The sequence below is a fragment of the Carcharodon carcharias genome, chromosome 20 (assembly GCF_017639515.1).
Source record: "Carcharodon carcharias isolate sCarCar2 chromosome 20, sCarCar2.pri, whole genome shotgun sequence".
Taxonomy (NCBI): domain Eukaryota; kingdom Metazoa; phylum Chordata; class Chondrichthyes; order Lamniformes; family Lamnidae; genus Carcharodon; species Carcharodon carcharias.
This window is the reverse complement of record NC_054486.1, coordinates 81601264-81625651: the sequence shown is the minus strand read 5'-3', so window position 1 is coordinate 81625651 and position 24388 is coordinate 81601264. Positions and strand designations below refer to the sequence as shown.

Sequence of the window (24388 nt, the reverse complement as noted above, 5' to 3'; positions counted from 1 at the left end):
GTGGGCACCCCAAGCCAGTGGCATTGAAGGTCACAGCTGCCCTCAACTTCTATGCCTCCGGTTCTTTCCAGGGGTTGATGGGTGATCTTTGCGGAGTCTCCCAGCCAGCTGTCCGCTGTTGTCAAGCAGGTCACAGACGCTCTGTTCAGGTGTGCATTGACTTTCGTTCACTACCGCTGGGCCAGTCAGGCACAGCCAGCCAGAGGCTTCGCAGCGATTGCTGGATTCCCCATGTCCAGGGTGCAAATGACTGCACACATGTGGCCATCAAGGTGCCAGCGGGCATGCCGGGTGCCCTTGTTAACAGTAAAGGATTCCACTCCATGAATGTGCAGATAGTGTGTGACCATAGGATGCAGATTCTGCAAGTCTGTGCAAGGTACCCAGGCAGCTCCCATGATGCATACATCCTCAGACACTCCCAGGTGCCAAGGCTCTTCGGTGCTCCAGCCCGGCTGGATGGATGGCTGCTGGGTGACAAGGGCTATCCCCTCAGAAGGTGGCTCATGTTGCCCCTCTGCCATCCAAGAATAGAGTCTGAGCAGCGGTATAATAGGAGCCATGCCTCCACAAGGTCTGTGGTAGAGAGAGCCATCAGTCTTCTCGAGATGCGCTTCCGATGCCTGGACTGTTCAGGGGCCGCATTGCAATACCCTTCAGATCATGTGTCACTGATAGTGGTTGCATGCTGCGCCCTCCACAATCTGGCGCTGGAAAGGGGGGACGCAGTGGAGGAAGAAGATGTAGACGCAGATGCTCTGTCTGCACACGGTGAGTCCAGTAGTGAGTCCGAGGATGAGCACACTCAAGAGAATGCTGAGGGGATAGACACTGACACGGGCAACCTCCAGGGAGGCAGGGACACCCAGGAGGCTTTAATCCAATGAACCTTCAGCTAGCCCAGATGGACCTCCAATATGCCAGGGCTGCAGGCTCCATACTTGATACCTGAGAGCAACATTTGCCTGGTTAGGAACATTAACTATTTGCCTTGTCAATAAGGCTCAATGGCAAACAAGTCACTCATAACGTCATGGGTTCCTGTACACCTGCAGCAGTAAGAAAACACCCTAAGCCCTATTCACAACTGATGAGGGTATTCCCTCCAATCTTGCAACTACCACATGAGCCTGTTGAAGAGGAGAAATTACAACCCCCGACCACATAGCGACCAGAGAGACTCAGGCTTCCTTTACTGGTTTTATTCAAGCGTATACAAGGGAGCCGCAATTATTCCTAAGAATGAAAACCTAGCTCCCAGATTGATTACATTTCGTTACTTTTGTACTTTTTCTTATCATAAAGTACACGAGTACATTTGAATATATCCAATTGGTAACCAACACACAGGTACCTTGTTAAAACTATCCTATTGAGTACATAAACGTGATTTTGCTAACCAATTATTCTAAAGGGTGTATACATAATTATATTATCCAATCAAAATTAAAACACGTACGCAAAGAACTTGGTTCTCACAACGCAGAACTGTTTGTGTTTCATCAAAGCCCTCTCTTTGTCCATTGTATGTCTTCCCATATCTAAGCTAAACCATCTGCCCCCTCCCTATCTGAGAGAGGAGTATACCTAGTCTGACTTTGTTATTTTTTATCTCCAGTCCAGCTCTCAAGGCTTCACCGCATCGTTGCACCACTTGAATGGTTCTGCCTGTTACTGGACGTTAGCTCATCTCTTGAAACTGTGTAAATCACACAAACTCAAAGCTCCATCTGCTTATCCTCAGCTGTCAATAGGTTTAGCATCCATGGCTGCTTGCAGATTTGAAGCGTTCTTCAGTAAATTCTTGCAGGGTTCTTGTTTAGCATTTTTAATTTTCCCCTAACAACAACTAAAGCATTTAATGATTTCACACAACAAAACAGAAAAGAAAAAAACAAAAAAACTGCGGATGCTGGAAATCCAAAACAAAAACAGAATTACCTGGAAAAACTCAGCAGGTCTGGCAGCATTGGTGGAGAAGATAAGAGTTGACGTTTCGAGTCCTCATGACCCTTCGACAGAACTTGAGTTCGAGTCCAAGAAAGAGTTGAAATATAAGCTGGTTTAAGGTGTGTGTGTGGGGGGCGGAGAGATAGAGAGACAGAGAGGTGGAGGGGGGTGGTGGTATGGTTGTAGGGACAAACAAGCAGCGATAGAAGCAGATCATCAAAAGATGTCAACGACAATAGTTCAATAGAACACATAGGTGTTAAAGTTAAAGTTGGTGATATTATCTAAACGAATGTGCTAATTAAGAATGGATGGTAGGGCACTCAAGGTATAGCTCTAGTGGGGTTTTTTTTATTATATACTGGAAATAGGTGGGAAAAGGAAAATCTTTATAATTTATTGGAAAAAAACAGAAAGGGGGTGGGGATGGGGGAGGGAGCTCACGACCTAAAGTTGTTGAATTCAATATTCAGTCCGGAAGGCTGTAAAGTCCCTAGTCGGAAGATGAGGTGTTGCTCCTCCAGTTTGCGTTGGGCTTCACTGGAACAATGCAGCAAGCCAAGGACAGACATGTGGGCAAGAGAGCAGGGTGGAGTGTTAAAATGGCAAGCGACAGGGAGGTTTGGGTCATTCTTGCGGACAGACCGCAGGTGTTCTGCAAAGCGGTCGCCCAGTTTACGTTTGGTCTCTCCAATGTAGAGGAGACCACATTGGGAGCAACGAATGCAGTAGACTAAGTTGGGGGAAATGCAAGTGAAATGCTGCTTCACTTGAAAGGAGTGTTTGGGTCCTTGGACGGTGAGGAGAGAGGAAGTGAAGGGGTAGGTGTTGCATCTTTTGTGTGGGCATAGGGTGGTGCCATAGGAGGGGGTTGAGGAGTAGGGGGTGATGGAGGAGTGGACCAGGGTGTCCCGGAGGGAGCGATCCCTACGGAATGCCGATAAGGGGGGTGAAGGGAAGATGTGTTTGGTGGTGGCATCATGCTGGAGTTGGCGGAAATGGCGGAGGATGATCCTTTGAATGTGGAGGCTGGTGGGGTGATAAGTGAGGACAAGGGGGACCCTATCATGTTTCTGGGAGGGAGGAGAAGGCGTGAGGGTGGATGCGTGGGAGATGGGCCGGACATGGTTGAGGGCCCTGTCAACGACCGTGGGTGGAAAACCTCGGTTAAGGAAGAAGGAGGACATGTCAGAGGAACTGTTTTTGAATGTAGCAAAAACAGTTCCTCTGACATGTCCTCCTTCTTCCTTAACCGAGGTTTTCCACCCACGGTCATTGACAGGGCCCTCAACCGTGTCCGGCCCATCTCCCACGCATCTGCCCTCACGCCTTCTCCTCCCTCCCAGAAACATGATAGGGTCCCCCTTGTCCTCACTTATCACCCCACCAGCCTCCGCATTCAAAGGATCATCCTCCGCCATTTCTGCCAACTCCAGCATGATGCCACCACCAAACACATCTTCCCTTCACCCCCCTTATCGGCATTCCGTAGGGATCGCTCCCTCCGGGACACCCTGGTCCACTCCTCCATCACCCCCTACTCCTCAACCCCCTCCTATGGCACCACCCTATGCCCACGCAAAAGATGCAACACCTGCCCCTTCACTTCCTCTCTCCTCACCGTCCAAGGACCCAAACACTCCTTTCAAGTGAAGCAGCATTTCACTTGCATTTCCCCCAACTTAGTCTACTGCATTCGTTGCTCCCAATGTGGTCTCCTCTACATTGGAGAGACCAAACGTAAACTGGGCGACCGCTTTGCAGAACACCTGTGGTCCGTCCGCAAGAATGACCTAAACCTCCCTGTCGCTTGCCATTTTAACGCTCCACCCTGCTCTCTTGCCCACATGTCTGTCCTTGGCTTGCTGCATTGTTCCAGTGAAGCCCAACGCAAACTGGAGGAACAACACCTCATCTTCCGACTAGGCACTTTACAGCCTTCCGGACTGAATATTGAATTCAACAACTTTAGGTCGTGAGCTCCCTCCCCCATCCCCACCCCCTTTTTGTTTCCCCCTTCCCTTTTTTTTTCCAATAAATTATAAAGATTTTCCTTTTCCCACCTATTTCCATTATATAATAAAAAAAAAACCCACTAGAGCTATACCTTGAGTGCCCTACCATCCATTCTTAATTAGCACATTCGTTTAGATAATATCACCAACTTTAACTTTAACACCTATGTGTTCTATTGAACTATTGTCGTTGACATCTTTTGATGATCTGCTTCTATCACTGCTTGTTTGTCCCTACAACCACACCCCCCCCTCCACCTCTCTGTCTCTCCATCTCTCCGCCCCCCACACACACACCTTAAACCAGCTTATATTTCAACTCTTTCTTGGACTCGAACTCAAGTTCTGTCGAAGGGTCATGAGGACTCGAAACGTCAACTCTTTTCTTCTCCGCCGATGCTGCCAGACCTGCTGAGTTTTTCCAGGTAATTCTGTTTTTGTAAAACAGAAAAGAAACTTCATTCACAGGTGTTAAGCTGCACACCGACTAATAATCAGTTAATACTGGGGCAACAGAAAACCACTAGTGAGAAGCCCGTGATGTGCCTAGGGTGCCTTACACTTATGTTTTCGGGTGCTACGTCTAGGTGCTCCCCCCTCGCTAGCACTGGCATTCAAAAGAGCCTGCTCACTCTGCTGTCCTGTTGGTGGGTATCCTTTGGCCCATGGAGCCTGTGATGTCCCCGCCTAGGAGGGAGCGGCCAGTGGCATGGCTGGCATCTCTCCAGTCCCTGCAGTCTCATGGTCACTGGCCGAAGGGCGGAGGAGCTGCTGGCCGCATCTGGAGCTCCTTGAGAGGAAACCGCAGAGACGACAGCCAGCTTGTGTGCCAACACGAGGTTGCTTCGGACCTCCCCTGCTCACTGCTCACCATTGATGGATGGGCACCTAGCTGGGATACTGGGTACCCAATCCATCTCCCTCACTGACACTGACCAGCTGAGATCAATGCTGCTGTGAGGGCTTGCAGGTCCGAACGCACCCCCAGCAAGCCCTGATTGTTCTCCTGGAGGAGCCTCTCCATGCGAGTTGCCTTCTCTCCATGGAGGAAGCTTTGTGCTCAGCCATGAGGGTCAGTGCATTGCTGATACTTTGCATGGACTTCGCCATCACGGAAACTATGCCACGCATAGCCTCGTGTATCTCTCCAGATCCTCCCGCAGACCCTGCTGGACTTCCAGCGTCTGCTGCCTCAGGGACGACTCCAGAGGCACATCGTCAGCCACTGATTGAGCATGTTCTTTGTTCACTGCAGCCCTCTGATTGCCGGCGCCATGGGCACTCTCTGTCTCTGCCTGCACCTCAAGCGAGTGTGAGGTGCCCTCACCACTGTGCCCCGGGACACCAGCCGACGATCTAATCCCTACCGAGGTGCTAGTATCTGCGTTGGTGCCTGCCTGGCTGAGATGGTGTGATACTGGTGCTTGTAATTCATCAGGGCCCTGAGGTGTTAGTGGCAGGTCCTCTGCTTCCCCGTTCCAGGCCTGCTCCGGTGAGTCTGAAAGGAAGAACAAGGATATTTGATTAGTTAAAGTTGTGACACTGTTAATGTGCATGCCTGGCCCCTGGATCAGGATGCGTTCCTCCTTTCATAATCAATGGGAAACCCATGTTGGATGCTGAATTCACTAAACAGTCAACAGTGAAATGGTTGCAAGGACAGATATTGTGACCTCGGTGTATGACACACTTGCCTCCCACTGGCACTCCGACCTCACAACTACCAGTTGACCTGGGTGCATGGTGCCTCTGCAGTTCGAGAGCCTCCTGCTCGTACCTGGTGAGAATCGCCAACTCCGCCAGCCCACATCCGCTGAGAGTTATTGTGTGCGGTCTTTTCCTGAAAAGGAGGGAGGAGCATTGATTAGTCCACCCTGTTCTTGGTTTGCCATTGCATCACTGCCACCCCCACCTGAGTGAAACATTGCAGGGCTCATGGGAATCGTGATCATGGAGCTGCCGTACACTCACACCAAGCAGCCAGGGCTGACCCCCTTGCCCAGATGCTGCCTCCATCACATTTGCCACCCACACTGTATCATCTTCCAAAGCAAAGAAGCCCTACCATGTAGAACACCAAGGGCAGCAGATGGATGGATGGAAGTTCCCCTCTCAGTCAGTCATCATCCTGACTTTGAAATGTTTGGGCGTTCCAGCACTGCGCCTAGGTACAGGTCCTTGAGGTCGCCCCCAAATCAGTACTGTAGGTATAAGTGCACCACATGCAGCAGATACAGTAGCCAGCTCAGCACCACCCTCTCAGGGTCAACCAAGCATGGGCAGTAAATGCTGGCCCACCCAGCGAAGGTCACACGCTGTGAATGATTCAATGCAGAAACTACATTGAGTTTGGGGGGTGGGGGGGGTGCGCGGCGGGGGCAACCTAACTGCTGTGCTAAGTGACCCATGCCAACACGGTACTTATCTTTCCCAATCGTAACAGGTCGCTGAAATATTTGCAGCACTGGACTGAGGTGCGTTGCACCACTTCATGTGCGCTGACCCTTTCTGCTACCTCCTCCCAGGCTCCTTTTGTCATATGGGGGGGCCTCCTCCTCCTCTCCCTCGGCGCGAAGATTTCATGCCATGCTGCCACCTCCTCGAGGAGGGCAGCAAGGCACTCATCTGAGAATCGAGGGGCACAGTGCCCCGCCGACCTGCCCTTCTGCCTGGCTTGCTCTCTTGACAGCGCTCTTGGGTGCCCTTCTTATCGCCATTCTTGCAAGCCTTTGAAAGACTGCCTGTGCGCTCTTTATACAGGCCGCAGGGTCGCCATTGGACCCGGCGATCAATGCAGTCCTGCCGCCACCGCCCGCCCACTCCCGCTGTCCTCAGGAGCTGTGATTCACGCTGGGGTCCTTAATTGCCCCACCTGTGTAAAATGGCAGTGCGCAGCCGATCGCAGGTGGCGTTTAGCTCCGCGCCCGCCCCTAACCGTCTGCCCAACAAGCAGAAAATTCTCCCTTATGGTTCTGAGCAGCTACCATTAGAATTCCATAGGAAGCTGTTGGCATTGCAATTAAATTAGACTGGTTTCCTGATCAGTTTTCTAGGAGGTCAGCTACTATTTGGATTAGTTTATCTTTTTCAGAAATCAAAGTTATCTGGCAAGCTTTGTTATTTTCTTGTTAGCTTTGATTAATTGTAACATATCCCACAATAGAAATTTTCACCTTTTTTGCTTGACACAGAAATTGGCTTCAGGATTCTTCTCTGATATTCCAAGTCACACATGTATGTCCCAGAATTTTTATTGCTGAGCTGCAGGAGAATGGATACCTGAGAGAGACCCAGCGCTGCAAGAAGTAAATTTAACAATTGCATTGAGTGCATGGCACAGAAATAGGTCATTCAGTGAAACTAATCTATATTGGCATTTATGCTCTACACAAACTCCACCCCCCCCCCGCAACCCTACTTCATTTAAAAACAACAAACTGCGGATGCTGGAAATCCAAAACAAAAACAGAATTACCTGTTCTGTTGAAGGGTCATGAGGACTCGAAACGTCAACTCTTTTCTTCTCCGCCGAAGCTGCCAGACCTGCTGAGTTTTTCCAGGTAATTCTGTTTGTGTTTTCCTATTTCATTTAACCCTATCTGCTGCATATCCTTCCAATCCATTTTTTTTCCTTGTGTTTATCTAGTTTTCTGATGTATGCTACTTATCTCAACTGCTCCTTGTAGTTTCTTCCATATTCTTTGAGTGAAGACAATTCTCTTGCGCTCTCTAATTGATTTATTAGTGATTGATATCTCATTTATATATGATATATGTTTATATGGTATATGCTCATTCCCCACAAGTAGAAAAAAAAATTCGATGTCTACCTGTTAAACCCTTTCATTACCTTGAACATCTCTTATCAGGTCATTCTCCACCTTGTTTTTCTATAGAAAAGAGCCTCAGCATCTTCAGCCTTTCATGATAAATATATCTTCTAAGTTTCTTCAGCATCCTGGTGAATCTTATTGCACCAACCCAATTCCTCTGTTTCCTTTATGATATGATACAGTATTCCAAATGTGCCCTAACCAAGGTTCAACCCATGTTTAACATAAGTTCTAGTCATATGACTCAGTTAATTTAAATAACTTCCCTTTACAGAGGACACAAATGAACAATAAGCATAAACAACAGAACATTTTTGGAGGTATGATTTAGAGCGAATGTTGAAAATTGATGTTATGGTGTGGTAGCTGAATGGGACTGACGATGCCAGCTGTGGAATTCTCTGTATAAAGATTACCTCTGTGATGTGGTAGTGAGACAATGATTCTGGCAGGTCGTATTAGAGAGGAAAATAGGCGGTAATGGTGATAGATGGGCTTTGGGGTTTGAAGCTCATATTAGAATCATGTGGCAAAATTTAGTATAGATTTATATGCTAGTGGTTTAAGATTAAATCAACCATCTCTGGTAGTGCTAGGGAGATATCCATTATGAAACAGCTTCAACAGGGATAATAAATGTTGTATATTGCAAAGTGACTGCTGGGTACTGACACTGGGAACCAAATACTTTTAGTAGTTCATGTCTACAGCTCCATCTTATCATGGGATACTTGCCTTTATTAGCCGAGGCATAGAATATAAGAGCAGGGAGGTTATGCTGGAACTGTATAAAATGCTAGTTAGGCCACAGCTAGAGTATTGTGTGCAGTTCTGGAATCTGCATCATAGGAAGGATGTGATTGCACTAGAGAGAGTGCAGGGGAGATTTACCAGAATGTTGCCTGGGCTGGAGAGTTTTAGTTATGAGGAGAGTTTGGATATACTGGGGTTATTTTCCCTGGAGTAGAGGAGATTGAGGGGGGACATGATTGAGGTGTATAAAATTATGAGGGGCATAGATAGGGTAGATAGGAAGGAACGTTTCCCCTTGGTGGAGGGATCAATAACCAGTGGGCACAGATTTAAGGTAAGGGGCAGGAGGTTTAGAGGGGATGTGCGGAAGAATTTTTCACCCAGAGGGTGGTGGGAATCTGGAACTCTCTGAAAGGGTGGTAGAGGCAGAAACCTTCTTAACATTTAAGAAGTGTTTGGATGCGCACTTGCAATGCCATGGCATACAAAGCTATGGGATTAGAATAGTTAGGTACTTGTTTGACCGGCGCAGACGTGATGGGCCGAGGGGCTCTTTTCTGTGCTGTAGAGCTCTATGACTCTATCAATCACACCCATCTATTATCCTTATCAAGATGGTACATAAGGTAGGAATGATTCAGTCGTTCATTCAGTTTGGTTAATTGTTCAGGCCCTGTTTCTTGACTCACTTTGGCCATTGCTTTTTTTTTTACCCTAAACCTAATCGATGTACTCCTGTCTGAATCAGGGATTGACTGAGATCCTTCAGAGTTAAATGACTTTGATGTTAGTCTATTCTGTAAGCATGAAGAAGTAATGCCATAACTTTGGGTTATGATTGGTAGAAACCAGGAACTGATGGGAAAACATAGACTGTTAAAGAATAAGGGTAAAACATTTTCAAAAGCCTATATTTGATGCTGTTTTTCCCCAGAAGGCCACCATATCAGACCATCTTGTATAGTGGTCAGAGTTTTAATGTATAACTTACAAATTTAATACCTGTATTTTTACACTATTTTAAAATAATGTTAATTTTAGATGTCTAATTTTGTCGTTAATAATTCATATTTCTTTTACAGAATGACAGCAGCTATTCATTAGACTTTATGTCTTATTTAAATATGGATGATATTTTTGAAGCAACTCTCACACCGCAGCCCCAAGTTGGAACTATTTCCGTAGCAAACAATCAGACTAAATGTAAAATGGATCAATCAATGAAGCCTAGATGTAACAGAAAGAAATGTATAAGTAATCGTGTTAAACAAAATAATTTTTGCAAATTAACAAATGAAGATGAGGAATGCACTCTTTTTAACACAAGTAAAATTAAAAGGGCAAAGGTTCAATGTCGCCCATCCTGTTCTGAGACTGCAAAGACTAAAGAAGCACAGAAGTCTCCGTATTGTATTTCTAGGAATTGTCAAGATGAAGAAGCTGCATTTACCACCAAGGATAGTACATCAAAACCAGGTGAACAGATCTATCAGCCAGAGGGAGAAATTGAAGTGGACATAAATAATGATTTACAGGAAGTGACTTGGTATAGTGGGTCAGGTATGAGGGAAATCTTGCAGAGTCCCATGAAAATGAGTTTAAATGTTGATTCTGCTCCAAGCAAATCAGCAAACATTAAATGCAAAAGTGTTGACTCAAGGGAGAAAGAACATAGAGAATGCCAGCACCATGAATCAATAAATGATTACGTGATGAGGGAAATAATAGCTGAAGTGCACAATCCGCTTTCTAAGTACCATGAATCAAACAGTGCCAATTCAGGCTACAATAGTCTAGGCAATGAAACATCAGTTAATGGTACCAATCTGTCTCAACTGTTTTATCTACCAGACTCTCTTGTAACTCAAGGTCATAGTCCACAACACACATCCTCAAATACAGATCCAGTAAGTACCTGGCATTCTTACACTCCAGAGGTTGAACATCCTAATTATGACACACATGTGCAAGTTCCCACCAGTGTGAAAATGGTATTGGAAAGAGTAGCATCATTTCTTACTACATCTCCCCCTTCATTAGACATGTTTTCTTTTTATGGGGAGACTGATTATGAAGAAAATAGAAGACAATCAAATATTTCAAAAATTCCACCAGAAAATGTTTTAAAACCTGACCAAGGAGACAACCAATTCTTCGGTGGTTCACCACCAATCAATATTAAACTAACAGATTTAGTGACTTGCAGAGAGCCTGAGGATTTGAGTGATCATGTTAATGCAGGATCTAGTCCTTCCTGGGATGATTTATTTGATAGCAATATTGAAGAAAACTTGGACCATGACAATAAAGCTCAATCGAGTGTAAATCAGGAAGAATTACATGATTCTTCGTGCCAGTGTCATAATTCAACCGAAAAAAACAAAAGCAGAAGCAGTAAAACCCTCAAGGATTCTATAAATGATGTACCATTCGTATATGAGGAGAGCTTGCCTTTGTTTGAAGATGAACCATTACTTGATAGCCCTTCAACTCTTTGTATTCCTGGCCACAAAAGTTGTGCAATCATGCAGAACGTCTCTGAACTGGTAAGGCATTCTACTGTGTTAAATGAATCACTGCAAAATAGTCCAGCAGTTGTTAATAAAAGTTTGAAAAATGGAGAAACTGACCATGCTGTAACTCACAGGCCACTTTTGTATAAATCGCTTCACAAACAAATGCTTTGTGAAAATTCATGTGTTGACCAGCAAAGATCTGTTGTTCATGACAGCAACATGTACAATTGCTCAGATGAACTGTTTTCTGTTAACTTTGATCTGGGCTTTTCATTTGAAGACTTGGATGAAAATAGTGATGTGTTAATAACCAATACTATTTGCAACAAAACCACTGAATTCTCAGAACATCTTGTAGACAAACCATCTTCTGACAACACAGAAATAACAAAGACAGAACTATATGAATGCATTCCTGAGATTAGAGAAAACTGCATCAACAAAGTTACTTCAAAATTATTTGAAGCAGGAACAGAAGTAATGAGAAATTGCTCAACACCAGAGTCTCGGAAACATGCTTCCTTAAAACCAAGCAAAACAGAAACTTTGCATCATAATGAAAAACAATATTTGACAACACAAGATGTCGCTTTGTTTTCTCCAATTTGTCGGCCTGATCTTTGGGTCTCCTCTGCCTTTTCCCCAGCTTTAGCATGCTTTGCAACACCAGAAGAAAGGAGTTCCACTCTCAGACTCTGTGATATGACTTCTATTAACCCACTGTTTAAAAATGAACTGATGATTTCCCAGAATCCTGCACTAAGCAATGTTACAGAAGATTTGGTTAAAAAAGGAGCCTTGTCTGAATCAGCAGGCTCTCCTAACACTCCTGGGAACATTCTGAATTGTAGTGCAAGTGGAAAGCTTGGAAAGAAGTCTTTTATACCTTACAAACGGAATATTTTTCACAAAATTCTTGAACCACCTAATAATGGTAAGATATTTAATTTTAACTTTTGAGCATAAATATGATCTGAATTTTAAAAATTTCTAATAGATATTGCTCAGATTTATTAAAAATAAGGTCAGCCATTTCCTTCCAGTTTAAGCCTTCTCCATGGAATGCCTCTTTCCAATGCCAGGTTAGTTTCTGACTCTCGATTCAGGCCGAAATTGCGCTATAAATGTAGCATTGGTTCAAAGTGAAACCATTTTGCACTGCCTATATATTGTGGCAAAATTCACCCTAATGATTTACGATTTGACCTCAGTGCTGCTGGGTTATTGAGGGTAACAGTAATCAGAGTACTGGCTCTGGGCTCACCATCTCATCGCTGTTTGAGCATATATATTATAGAATTATGTGCTGCATGTCGCTTACAAATGGGATCAGGCTCAACTATGATCTCTACTTCTGTCTGCCAAAGTTACAAGTGAATAGTGGCTACTTGGATAAGGTACAAAAAAGGACTTGTGGTTGGGTAACCATACCCCACGAGTAATTCATACCTTTAGAAGGTTATGGAGAAACTTGGCAAGGAGGAATGTGAGAAAGGGAGGAAATGGTTCAAGCTGGCACGCAGCTTGAAATCCATCAGCAAAAGCAAGCCAGGTTTGAATTTTTGTCATTCGTTTGTTGTATATGGCTTAGACTTGAATTTCATGGCTTCTTTTAATATATTTTAAGATGAAGTGACACAATACCTATTAAAATCATATTCTTCACATTGATACAAACTTTCATGTTTGCACATTCCCCTGTAATGCTTCAAATAATAAAGGAAAATAGTAGTATTTAATGGCTGTAAGAGCTTGACTTCCCACTCATTGCAATAGCATGTGATCAAAAAATACAGAAACTTTAAACTATTAACAGAATTCCACTGTGAGCTGCAATAGTGTGCGCTGAATGCTGAGTTTGCAGCTGTGTGATGTTACAGTTCACTTGGCGTCCGAGTTGCTTGACAACGTGCATTCTTACATGTTGTACTGTCTGCATTGGCATTTGTTGGAAGGATTTGCAAGTTGACACTCACTCAACCTGTTTGGCCATGTCATGAACACACCTTTCTTGGCCATCAGGCCTGGGGTGGGACTTGAACCCGGAACTTCTGGCTTAAGACCACTTTTGCAGCTGTGTGGGAAACATTAAATTCAATGCTAGGGCTCTGCAGTGGAACCCAAAAGTGTAGTTTTAGCTAACAGTTTGATTTTTGACCAAATGAGAACTTTACAATATAGCTAAAATCCTTCTAAATTTGATCTTTCATCATACCAAACTTAGAGTTTTAATACAAATGCCTTACTGAAATTCATTGCTGAATTCGGCAGAGATGTGTACCATGTGTTGAATCACAATTTATTTCCAAAGCCATATTTTTATTATGTGCATTCAAATGGTTGCACTGTTTTGTGTGCTGATTTAAAAATGCTGCCACAAATGTGGTTGGGTTAAATCACAACCAAATGTGACATTCCTTTCTGAATTGATTCCAAGATTAAATGTTTTGTTCATTTTTATGATTATGGCGAGGTGGGAAACCTGGTCGAGATTAGTGCTAGAAATGCTTTGCTGAGTAATTTTGCCTTGGTGATTATGGGGTGGAGGAGGAGAAGCAAGAGCATTTCATTTACACAGATAAGGCTAGAGTTCAAATGAATAGTGCTGTGGATTCTAAGTTATCACAGCTGTAAAATGCAATAGCCCAAATTTTCCCACACTGGCACCATCCAGAAGTGCACTCTGCTGGGATAAATTGCCTTTGCCCCATCCGGCACAATTGTAATAGCACAGGCAAGAACTCGGGGCTTTGAATGTAGCAGTAACATTATAGGAAATAATGCAGGAGGAGCCACAGTATTACTCAAGTTACTGTGAAGCTAATGATTTTGGAATATTGAGAGAAATGGTAAACCAGGCATAGATGCTGCTTCTTCTCGGAGGGAAACTTATAGGTGATTGTGTTCTTATCTGTCTGCTGTTTTTGTTCTAGGTAGTAGAGGTTGCAGGTTTGGAAGGTGTTGTTCAAGGAGCCTTGGTAAGTTGCTGCAGTGCGTCTTTTAGATGATGTGCACTGCTGCCACTGTGCCCAGGTGATGGAGGGAATGAATGTTTAAGTTGGATGGGGTGCCAATTACTTTAGGTAGTTACTTCAGAACAGTTGAAGGGTCATTCGGACTCGAAACATTGACTGTGTTCCGCTCCGCAGATACTGCCAGACTTGCTGAGTTTTTCCAGGTATTTTTGTTTTTGTTAAGTATAAAAACCCAGTTCATATGGCTGGACATTGAGTGCTACTGAGGTATCTAAAACAACAAAACGGTTGCATAATATTTCTGTTCCTTGAGTTTTTAACATTGGGTTGACAACTCATTTCGTTGCTAAAATTTCAAATCTTTGTTGTTAAAATCATTTTGTTGAACTGTATTTTGTGAAAGTGTGGCATTATTTTTGCCTTTATATTATGAAATGCCAAAGTATTCTCCACTGTTCCCCTGCACTTTGCAATGAGAAATTCTGATGTGTAGCACCCCCATCTGGAATTTTACTTCATAATCCAATTATTGTTATACTTTAAGTATAGTGAAATATCACTTGATTTTTCTAGAGTTTAAAATATTCACTTCTTGAAAATATATATTTCCATTTTAACACTTTCAATCACTGCCAACTCCAGGGTTCAAGGTAACCAATAATTCTGTATATTTGATCCATCCATAAATAATGTATTACTGAACCCAAGAAATGTTTCCAACATCACCTTGCTTTGTAACTGATAAAGGTCTTTATTTTACCCATTCAGAGTCATGTGCCAATATTATTGGCACCAAAATACCACTTCCTGTTCACTTGGTTTAAGTTCAGTGTCCCTTCTGAATCTGACTATTATTCTCTTATTTTAGTGAGATGATAGTATGTAGAATCATAGAATGTTTACAGTGCAGGAGGCCATTTGGCCCTGCATATCCATGCCAGCTGTCTGCAAGAGTGCCTCAGCTAGTCCCACTCCCCAGCCCTCTCCCCATAGCTCTTGATTTTTTTTTCTCTCCAGTAATTATCCAATTCCCTTTTTGAAAGCTACAATGAATCTATCTTCACAGCACACTCAGGCAGTGCACTCCAGATCCTAACTACACTGCAAAAAATGTAACTCCTCATGTTGGCTCTGATTCTTTTGTCATTCATATTATGACACAGCCGATGGTAAAGGCTGAGTTGCTCAAATCCTAGAGGGAAACTGTCATTACCCATTTTTACAATTTGTATGTTTCGAGATGTAGGCTTTGAATTCAGTAGTAATAAGACCACCGAGTCTCGAGAGCTTTTTTTAAAAAACTAAATTAAACATTTATTAATACAAGATTGTAAACACACGTCTACAAAATTACTACTATAATAACTACAAGAATGCTCTAATTAACCCGACTCTCAGTTACACCCCTAGTAAGGCAACAGTAAAACTCATAGATGTAACAGACCTCTGGCAAAGCACATCCCCGACAGTCACATTCAAAGCGAGTTTCTTTCAGCTCTGGGTCCTTGCAGACAGACTTGAGGCTTATAGGTTGGAGACTTCTCACACTTGTTGGTTCTTAAAATGTCCCTACCTTACACACAATTTCCTTTCTCTTTTATACATATCTTTCATTTTGAATGTAAATTTTCCATTGCATCTCCACTAGGCTTTTAACTTTACCACTTCTAACAATAGCATCCTTTCATCCCACCAATTTTATTAGTAAGCTGAAAAAAATAAACACATTGCTTGGCATCTTCTAGCTAGGTGCAAGATTTCACTGGCAATCTTGAATGGTTTCTTGTAACAAATGCAAATTTACACTTTACCTTCTACCCTCTTTACGTTTACCTAATTGACATCTCAAAAGTACTATACATCAAAGCACAAAGGCTTTAATCCAATTAAGAGACACACACAGACACAGACCCTACTGGATCTCTATTTTAAAATAATTTCCAATAACATCATTATACCTTCTTGCCATTCACCTTAATTGGTGTCCTCTGGTTCTTGATCCTTCTAATGGGAGTAGCTTCTCCCTATCTACTCTGTTCATAGCTTTCATAATTTTGAACACTTCTATCAAATCTCTGTCTTTTCTTTAAGGAAAACATGCAGTTTTGCTAGTAAATCTGTAACTAAAATTACTCATCCTAGAGCCTATCTTGTAAATCTTTTCTGCACCTTCTCTAATGTCTTCACACCGTTCCTAAAAGTGCAGTGCTCAAAATTGGACACTACTCCAATTGAGGTCAAACCAGTGTTTTATAAACGTTCAGCATAACTTTTGTACTCTTGGTCTCTATTTGCAAAGTTCAGGATCCCATACAGGACTAGGGAAAGAAGTCATAGGCCCTGCAATTTAGTCGAGGTATTCAAATTCATGAAGCACTTGGATAGAGTAGTGGAGAAATTGTTTCCACTGGTAGAAGGGTCAGTAACCAGAGGAGACAGATTTAAGGTAATTAGCGAAAGTGGAGATGAGGAGAGACCTGATCTAGAATGCACTGCTTGAATGGTGGGAACAGATTCAACAATAAATTGCAAAAGAGAATTGGATAAATACTTGAAAAAGAAAAGTCATCATGTCAATGGGGTAAAAGCAGAGAGTCAATCTAATTTGAATAGCTGTTTCAAAGAGCCAGCACCAGCATGATGGCTGAATGGCCTTTCTCTGCGCTGTATGGTTTTAGATATCTCTGAATGCCTCTGACATCAATCAGATATCTTATAGGTTTGTAGATATGTGCCTGGTTATAAGCTAGTGGATTTTAAGGGTTTCTTTGGAGGGAACTGTACCATCCTGCGCATGTTTATATAGTCCGAGGCAATTTGCATTTCGGTCCTCCAATGTGGAGGAGAGGATCAAGAACGGGAAGGCAGAGATTTAAAGCAATTTGCAAAAGAACCAAAAGCTATGTGTGAGAAAACATCTTAAGGCAGCAAGTGTTTAGGGTCAGGACTGCACTACCTGAGTGTTTGCTGGCGGCTGGTTCAATCGAAGCATTCAAAAGGGGATTAGAATTTGAAAAGAACAATATGCAGGGCTATGGGGAGAAGGTGGGAGAATGTCACTAAGTGAATTGCCCATTTGGAGAGCTGGTGCAGGCATAATGGGCCGAATAGCCTCCTTCTGCATTGTAAAAAATCTGTGGTTCTGCTGCTGTTCCCAGGCACCTTATCCTTCCTCCACCCCCGCTTCTTTAAACCCTCAACAGCTTCTGCCGAGCGCCTTCATGATGTGCCTTGGGTCCTGTAGAATAGTGTAGTACAGAATGAGGCTATTCAGTGCATCAAATCTGTGCCAATCCTTTTGAAAAGAAATCCAGTCAGTCCTACCACCACCCTCTACCTGTCCTTGCCCTATATTATTTTTCTCCAAGTAGTTATCCAATTTCCTTTTGAACACTATTTTTGAATCTGTCGGCACTACAGTATCAGGGAGGGAATGCATTCTAAACCCGAATCACTCTGTGTAAAGGTTTTTCCTCGTGTCGCTTCTGGTTCTTTGGCCAATCTACTTAAATTAAGTTAAGTCTGGGCGATCTGATTATTGATCTTTCCGCCATTGGAAACAGTTTCTATTTATTCTATCTAGCCCTTCACAATAGAAGAGATGGACCTATAAAATAGTGGGCTGAATTTTCCCAGAATTGCACTAACTGTTGTAGCGGACGGGTAAAATGGAGTCCTACCTGCCGGGTTTTCATGCCATATCTTCCCGATCTTCTCATTATATATTCACTCCCACAAAACACGCCGTTTCCATGGCGGGTGGGCTCTCATTTGCCTGCTCGTCATCATCCTGCTGTTGCATCACGACGGCCGCCATCTTTAAAAGGCAGCTGCCAGCAAAGTGCTCATCACCATCAGCTCACCACCGCTGCCTGGGAGAGATGGCCAGAAAACTCAAAAAGACTGCAGCCCTCTGCTTCAACAACGGGTCCCTTGAGCAACTGCTGGATGCCGTGGAGTCCCGCCAGGATGTGCTCTACCCCTGCTCTGGCCACAGGGTGGGTTAGTAGTGTCACCAACCTGGCTTGGGAGGCAGTTACAGCGGTGGTCAGTGCAAATGCCCTTCAGAAGAGAGCAGCCATCCAGTGCTGCAAAAGGATGAATGATCTTCTCTGTTCCACCAGGGTAAATCGCTCTTTTCATCACTCCCAACTCTCTCACTCTCAAACCCATCACACACCCACAGGACCCTCAGTCACTGCCAGTGCAAGGACCCTCACCATTCACTCTTTCACACTCACCATCAGTGTCCTCATCACGTCCATGGGACCACCCACCACCCACACGGGCCAGGCATACTTATCACCGGGCCTGGCAGGCGACCTGATGCACTCTCCCCATCTCTAACCATTGCAGGACAAACTGGCTCACAACAGGAGGGAAAGGCTGCAGGCAGATGGAGGGATGCTGGAATTCACAGTTCTGACAGAATTTGAAAACAGAGCTATCCAGCTGGCTGGCGATGACCGGGACCGGCCCTGATGGTGAGGTCGGCGCTGCTCTACCAAGTGAGGATCTAGCAGTGCACCATCCATCAGATAACCATGCTGTGACTGATGTGCCCTCTTTTACAGGCCACTGCTATGCATTAAGTATCTCCCCATGCTTTCCCAGGCACATCTGGGAAGCAGCAAATGGAGTCCACGAACCAGAGCTTCCAAGGAGGCTCTGAAGAAATCTCTGAAGAGGAATCTGAAGGCACCCTCCGTGATGTCCCACCACAGCGCTCACCCACACCTTCCACCAGCACAGACACACACCTCAGTGGGACCTAGCTTTAGAGTAGCCCTCAGGATCACAATCTGGTGAACACATCATACTTTCTGATCCACAGCAGGCGAGGCAGGGACTTCCCAGATCCTGGCATTAGGAGGACTGCTGGAGGCCAGAACTTTGCTGAGTCTGAGTCAGATGATGAGCCGCTGGACTCAGTCTTGGCACAGTTGCTGGAGCTGCAAAGGCAAGCTAGGGAACAACAGGAAAGGATGGCCGCTGCACTCCTCAGATTGCAAGGCACAATGGAGGAGTTCATCCGTCTTCAGGCGGAGGTGATAGCACTGACATTGCAACGCAATGAGGTCAACGCTGACAGGATGGTGGCCGCTATGGAGACCTTGGCCTAGGACGTCACTCCTGCACTGCTGCGCAGGCTTAACTCCATCACTGATGTCGTAGTTGGCCTCCAACAGTGTGTACACGAGAGGGATGCTGGACAGCTCAATCTCACTCCAGCTACTCCTTCCGCTCGTGGAGTCAGCCAGGGGACCTAGGGTACCCATAGGGAGGAGGATCAGCAGGTGCTTTGGGGCCATCCATGCAGGGGACTCTGGGAGTGACCGGTCCATCTGACTCCCCTCTTCCTGTGACTCCGCAGATCCAGCTTCATAGGCCGGGGATGGTGCCATTGCCACACAGCAGGACCCAGAAAGCAGGCCAGGGCCCTCCAAGTCTTGGCCCTCCTGAGGACGCCCGCCTAAGTCATCACGGACAAGGCGTTGCAGTCAGCAGCTGCTCAACTTCTGCTGCGGATGTCTGGGGAGCACCAAAACGTAGCAGGGTTAGGAAAGTTAAGGAGAATTGGTTGCACAGCCTGGGCATGGGTGTTAATCACTTGTATATAACCTTCACTATTGTAAATAAACTCCCAAGAATGTCTTCCTGCCTATGGCTCCTTGTCTGATGAGCAGTGTTCTTGTCATTCAGATGTGAGACCTTTCTGCACAAGATAAAAGGCAGGTGCCTCAGTCCGGGGCTTTTGCCCTGTGCTTTGTGCAGCCTTCGGACCACACTGATGGTCCAGCCTCTCATTCCATGGAAACATTAATGATGTCTGCACCTTGTCAGTGCTGGCCGTTGCTGCCAGAAAGTAGTGGGCAGGCGCCACAGTGTTCTCTCATACTCTGTGTGCTGTCATCACCTTTTAAGGGAGGGCTGGCCCCCTTCACACCAGTGTCTGTGACCAGTGATGCTGTGCACCAGCACCTGAAGAGCTGAGGTGCTGAAGGCAGACACAGCAAAAGATGCATCTAAAGTTTCATGGCTGTGTCTCTGAGATGGCCTTGATCATGAAGCGCAGGCGAGTTGCCCTCGGCCAGACACGAGTTGGACGTTTTCAGAGGCCATGTGAAGACCTATGGAGTGTCCTCACTGCATGTTGTCATTATACTCCTGCGATCAAGCAACTATTTGGGCCTTCACTGCATCTCCACGACAGGAGCATTCTCTCACAGGGTATTGGCATTGAGATAAGCCAGCTTGGAGTCAAACATTCACAACTGCGATGTGAGGATCTATAGGGACACCTCATTGCATGTCGTCATCATCCTTCACAAATCTGGCAGCTGTGAGGACCTCCCGAGTGTGCCTGCCTTGTGTAGTCAGTGCGAGAGCCTCATCCCCATTGTTGCCACCATCGAGGACTCTCTCACCCTCATCCCCATCAGAGTCCTCCTCATCGGAGGAGACATGCAGCTCCTCCATCTCATCCTTAGCCAGCTCCTCTCCCCGTTGCAGCGCCAAGTGATAAAGGGTGCAGCAGACGACAACGATACATGACACCCTCTGTGGACTGAGGCCTCCTCATGGGTATCATCAGCCACGGCCTCTGCGGGTAACCCTTGTCTCCAAGGAACCAAACCTGCAGCCTCTGTGGACCCTGGAAGACTGCAGGGATCTGCGAGCTACTCAGGATGTAAACGTCGTGCACACTCCCTGGAAACTGTGCGCATACCTGCAGGATGTATTTCTGGTGGCCACATACCAGCTGCACGTTCAGTGAATGGAAGCCCTTGCGATTGTTAAAGTCCACTGAGTGTAGCGATGGAGACCTGAGCACAACATGAGTGCAGTCAATCGCACCCTACACCTGTGGGAATCCCAAGAACGGAACAAATCCAATGGCCCTTGCATCCTGGGTGTCCTGGTCCCAGTCAAAATGCACAAAGTTGTGTGCCATGGAGAAAACGGCATCCGTGACCTCATGGATGCTTTTGTGGGTGGCGGATTGAGAGATCCCACAGAGGTCACCTGTGGAGCCCTGAAAGGAGCCACTGGAATAGAAACTGAGTGCCGCAGTCACTTTCACAGCCACTGCAGTGGATGCCCTCCATGTCCCCTTGGCGCCAAGTCCTGCAGCAAGTGGCAGATGTGAACCACCAGATCCCTAGACATGCGCAGTCGTCAGTGACACTGGTTCTCCGTTATCTGTAGGAATGACAGGCGGCGTCTATAGACCCTGGATGTCGCTAGGCGCTGACCAGCCACGGCTCGCTGTCGCTCCTGGGCAGTGTGTGCAGGATCCCCTGCTGCCCCTTCTTCATGAGGTTGCAGCTCCTGCCTTTGCGCGTGCCTGAGTCACTCTCCTTCATCTTCTATGGTCTCTTTAGAGCATACAGCTAGGTCACCAGGATCTAGCTGTATGGCCAGTGCTGGTGAGGAGATTGTACAACATGTGCAGTCCAACTGCTCTGCGGTCCAATAAAGTCTGTGCCGGTGGGTGGCCGGGGGTGGGGGGGGGGGGGGGGGTGCAAGGTATGAAGCGCTTGGTGGCCCTTTGGTGCCTCCGCAATGCTTGCATGGGCGGGAAGGCCAGGAGCCTGATCCCAAACATATCACTGTGACTGTGCCTGATCTGCCTTAGTTGTAGAGGCATGGTCAGTTTATACAGGTGTCCCTAACGCGTGGCCATTTCCCTCGCTTTCCCTGCCCCCACCCCACCTCGATTGCCTGTGTGTAGGATGCAGTCCCAGAGCAGGACTTGGACAACCCCCCCCCCCCCCCAGCAGTCACCTGCGAGGCCAGGCATCAGTGTCCCCTGAGGCCTGTAAACAACAGGCAAGTTGTGGAGGACGCTGCTGCTCACTCACCTCTGTTCCCCCAAAGTGAAGGCCGCCAAGTGCACTTCGCCCGTGTGCTGTTGTGAAACACATCAATGTGCTTTCCCACTGTCATGGATGGACAATACGGTGGGGTTCTAGGAGCCTGGTGGGTTGGCCTTTTAATTATATGCTAACATATTACAATTAGCTCCCCGTCGACCGATGGCGGTAAACGTGGCTCGCCGTTGGTGGGCTGAATGGAAGATCGTGACCTGCCTTCACGCTGTCGTGAAATGGGCCCCACTATGTTTTCCGCACACGCCTGCTGTCAGCGGGCTCAGAAAATTCTGCCCAGTGTATGGGCATACTTAGCTGGAGAACTTGAGATGTGATGTCTACATTGCTTGCAAAGAAGTGCAGTTCAGAGAGATGTTTTGTTTTGGAATTGGAGCTAAATTAGTTTAAAAGCATCCACTGAACTCTGAAATGCTGAGTTGTCATGAAGATGGGTAGAGCTTGAAAAGGTTCTCTGAGTTTCAATTTATCTGTATGTTTGCTGGGAGAGGGAGTTGCAGTTTTGGACCTCGTGTGCTTTGCAGCTCAGAGAGAAGCCCTGGGGGAGCTGTTAGTAGGCTCCAGGCAGTTAGGGCTTAGATAAGTCCTAGGCAGCTGAGCAGGTGGCAGAAGGTCACTGGTTCCATATCAGGCAATTGGGGCTCTGAGAAGTCCTAGGAGCCATTTATAGCTTGTTGCAACTGGGAGACTGGAGTTCGGAGAAATTGAGGGACAGTGCCAACTTGTTGAAGTTAGCGATCTGTGAAAGAGTCAGAAGTGCACCAGTAAATAGAGGTGAGAGTGCAGCTTTGTGAATCCCGTGGCACGCAGTCTCAGGAGGAGAGATTGAACCATTGGGAGGTGAGCAGTTGCTGAGGCAGTCTGAGTCAGAGCAGTGTTCGAGGGAATTCAGAGGCTGGATCTTCAAAAGTGAAGAATTGAAATTCCCCATGAGGGGGATCTGCCATTTAATGTGCATTGTAGTATGTTTGACCACAGTTCGTCTAATTCATATTTACCTCATGTTAATTCTAAATGTTAAAGCATAAGATAGATATTGTAGATCGTTTACTTTCCTGTTTTTGTATATTAAAGTTTATTTTATTTGTTCAAAGACTGTGGAATCTTGTGGCTTTATTCTTGTAGGTAATTGGGATTTCAAACTTTGTCTACTTTAAACAAAAAGTTACTGGTCCCTAACCAGATCGTAACATAAGTTAAAAGAACATTAAGCAACAGTGTTTTTTGACCTCTGTATTTGTTCTATTATCAGGTTTTTTTTTGGAAGGATGAATAATAATTAACAATGTTTCTGATGTATAGCAAAATGTTTCTTTTCTCAGGTGGGTGCAACAGTGAGAGTGAAGATGAAGTTATCAGAAGACCTAGTAAAAGAATAAAAGTTGGTATTCTTGAGTCGCCTGAGGTGAATGGATTACAGAATAATTGGCATCAAGTTGCATCATTTTTAGGTTCATTCAAGTGGCATTTTTCTTATGTCAAAACTTGAGTAGAATGAATGTAGGTTTTTTTTTAACTAACAACGTGTAGTTTGAGCACCACAAATTCATAGTTTTAAACATCATTCTGGACCATCTACACCCTATCTGATAGTCAAACCAGCATTAAATTAGAATGCCATTCTGCTTGAGTAGCCAGGGAACTGAGTATTGTGTAGACAAAGCTGCTCTTAGCGAGACAAGACTAGCAGGAGAAGGCCAGCTTGAAGAAATAGGAGCAGGATGTACTTTCTTTTGGAGCGGTCTACCCTCTACAGAATGTAGAGATGCAGCGATTGGTTTTGCCATCAGGAGAGAGATTATAAAGGATCCTGAAAACCTTCCCAAAGGCATCAACAAACGTCTGATGAGCCTATGCCTTGCCCTGCAACAACACTGGAGACACGTAACCATAAATGCACATACTCCCACAGTTACTAACAGTGATGATGTAAAGGAGAGGTTCTATTGTGGTCTGGACCATCTCCTACAATCAACCCCTGAAGATGATAAAATTATCCTCATGGACGATTTCAATCCAGAGTTGGATGTGACCGCATCACATGGGCAGGCATCTTCATTCAACACAAAGTTGGAAAGGAAAATTCAAATGAAACTTTTTCTTCAGTTGTATGCCAGGCATGACATCCTGAGCCACCCACATTAGAACAGGAGTAGGCCACTCAAGCCCGCCTTTGTCCCAAATCCCTTCCAATGGGTCGAATGGCCTCCTTTTTTGCAATATTGTTCTATCATATGCTTACCTAACAAAGTATCTAGCATTTTCATTCTTCAGTTTCAATTTACCAAACATCCACAGCCTTTAGTAGAGAGAGTTCTAGATTTCCACTATCCTTTGTGTGAAAAATGCTTCATGATTTTATTCCTAAATGGCCTAACTCTAATGTCAATATTGTGCGCCCTAGTTCTGAATTCCCCCACTAGAGAAAATCGCTTCTCTGTATCCTACTTATCA

At 45.3% G+C, this 24388-nt stretch overlaps 1 protein-coding gene across 4 annotated transcripts in view; it reads left to right on the top strand.

Moving 5' to 3' along the window:
• The window catches only part of fancm (FA complementation group M), a 125877-nt gene that overhangs the window by 86685 nt on the left and 14804 nt on the right, over positions 1–24388 (top strand). For 3 of the 4 annotated variants that reach the window (XR_005946289.1, XM_041214698.1, XM_041214699.1), the window contains exons 14-15: positions 9634–12001; positions 23257–23339. Coding sequence is in view for 3 of the 4 variants with exons in the window: in XM_041214698.1 (XP_041070632.1) it covers positions 9634–12001; positions 23257–23339 (2451 nt within the window). In the remaining variant the exon portion in view is untranslated. Of the gene's footprint in view, positions 1–9633; positions 12002–23256; positions 23340–24388 lie in introns of those variants that run through there. The other variant, XM_041214700.1, reaches the window with a different exon arrangement.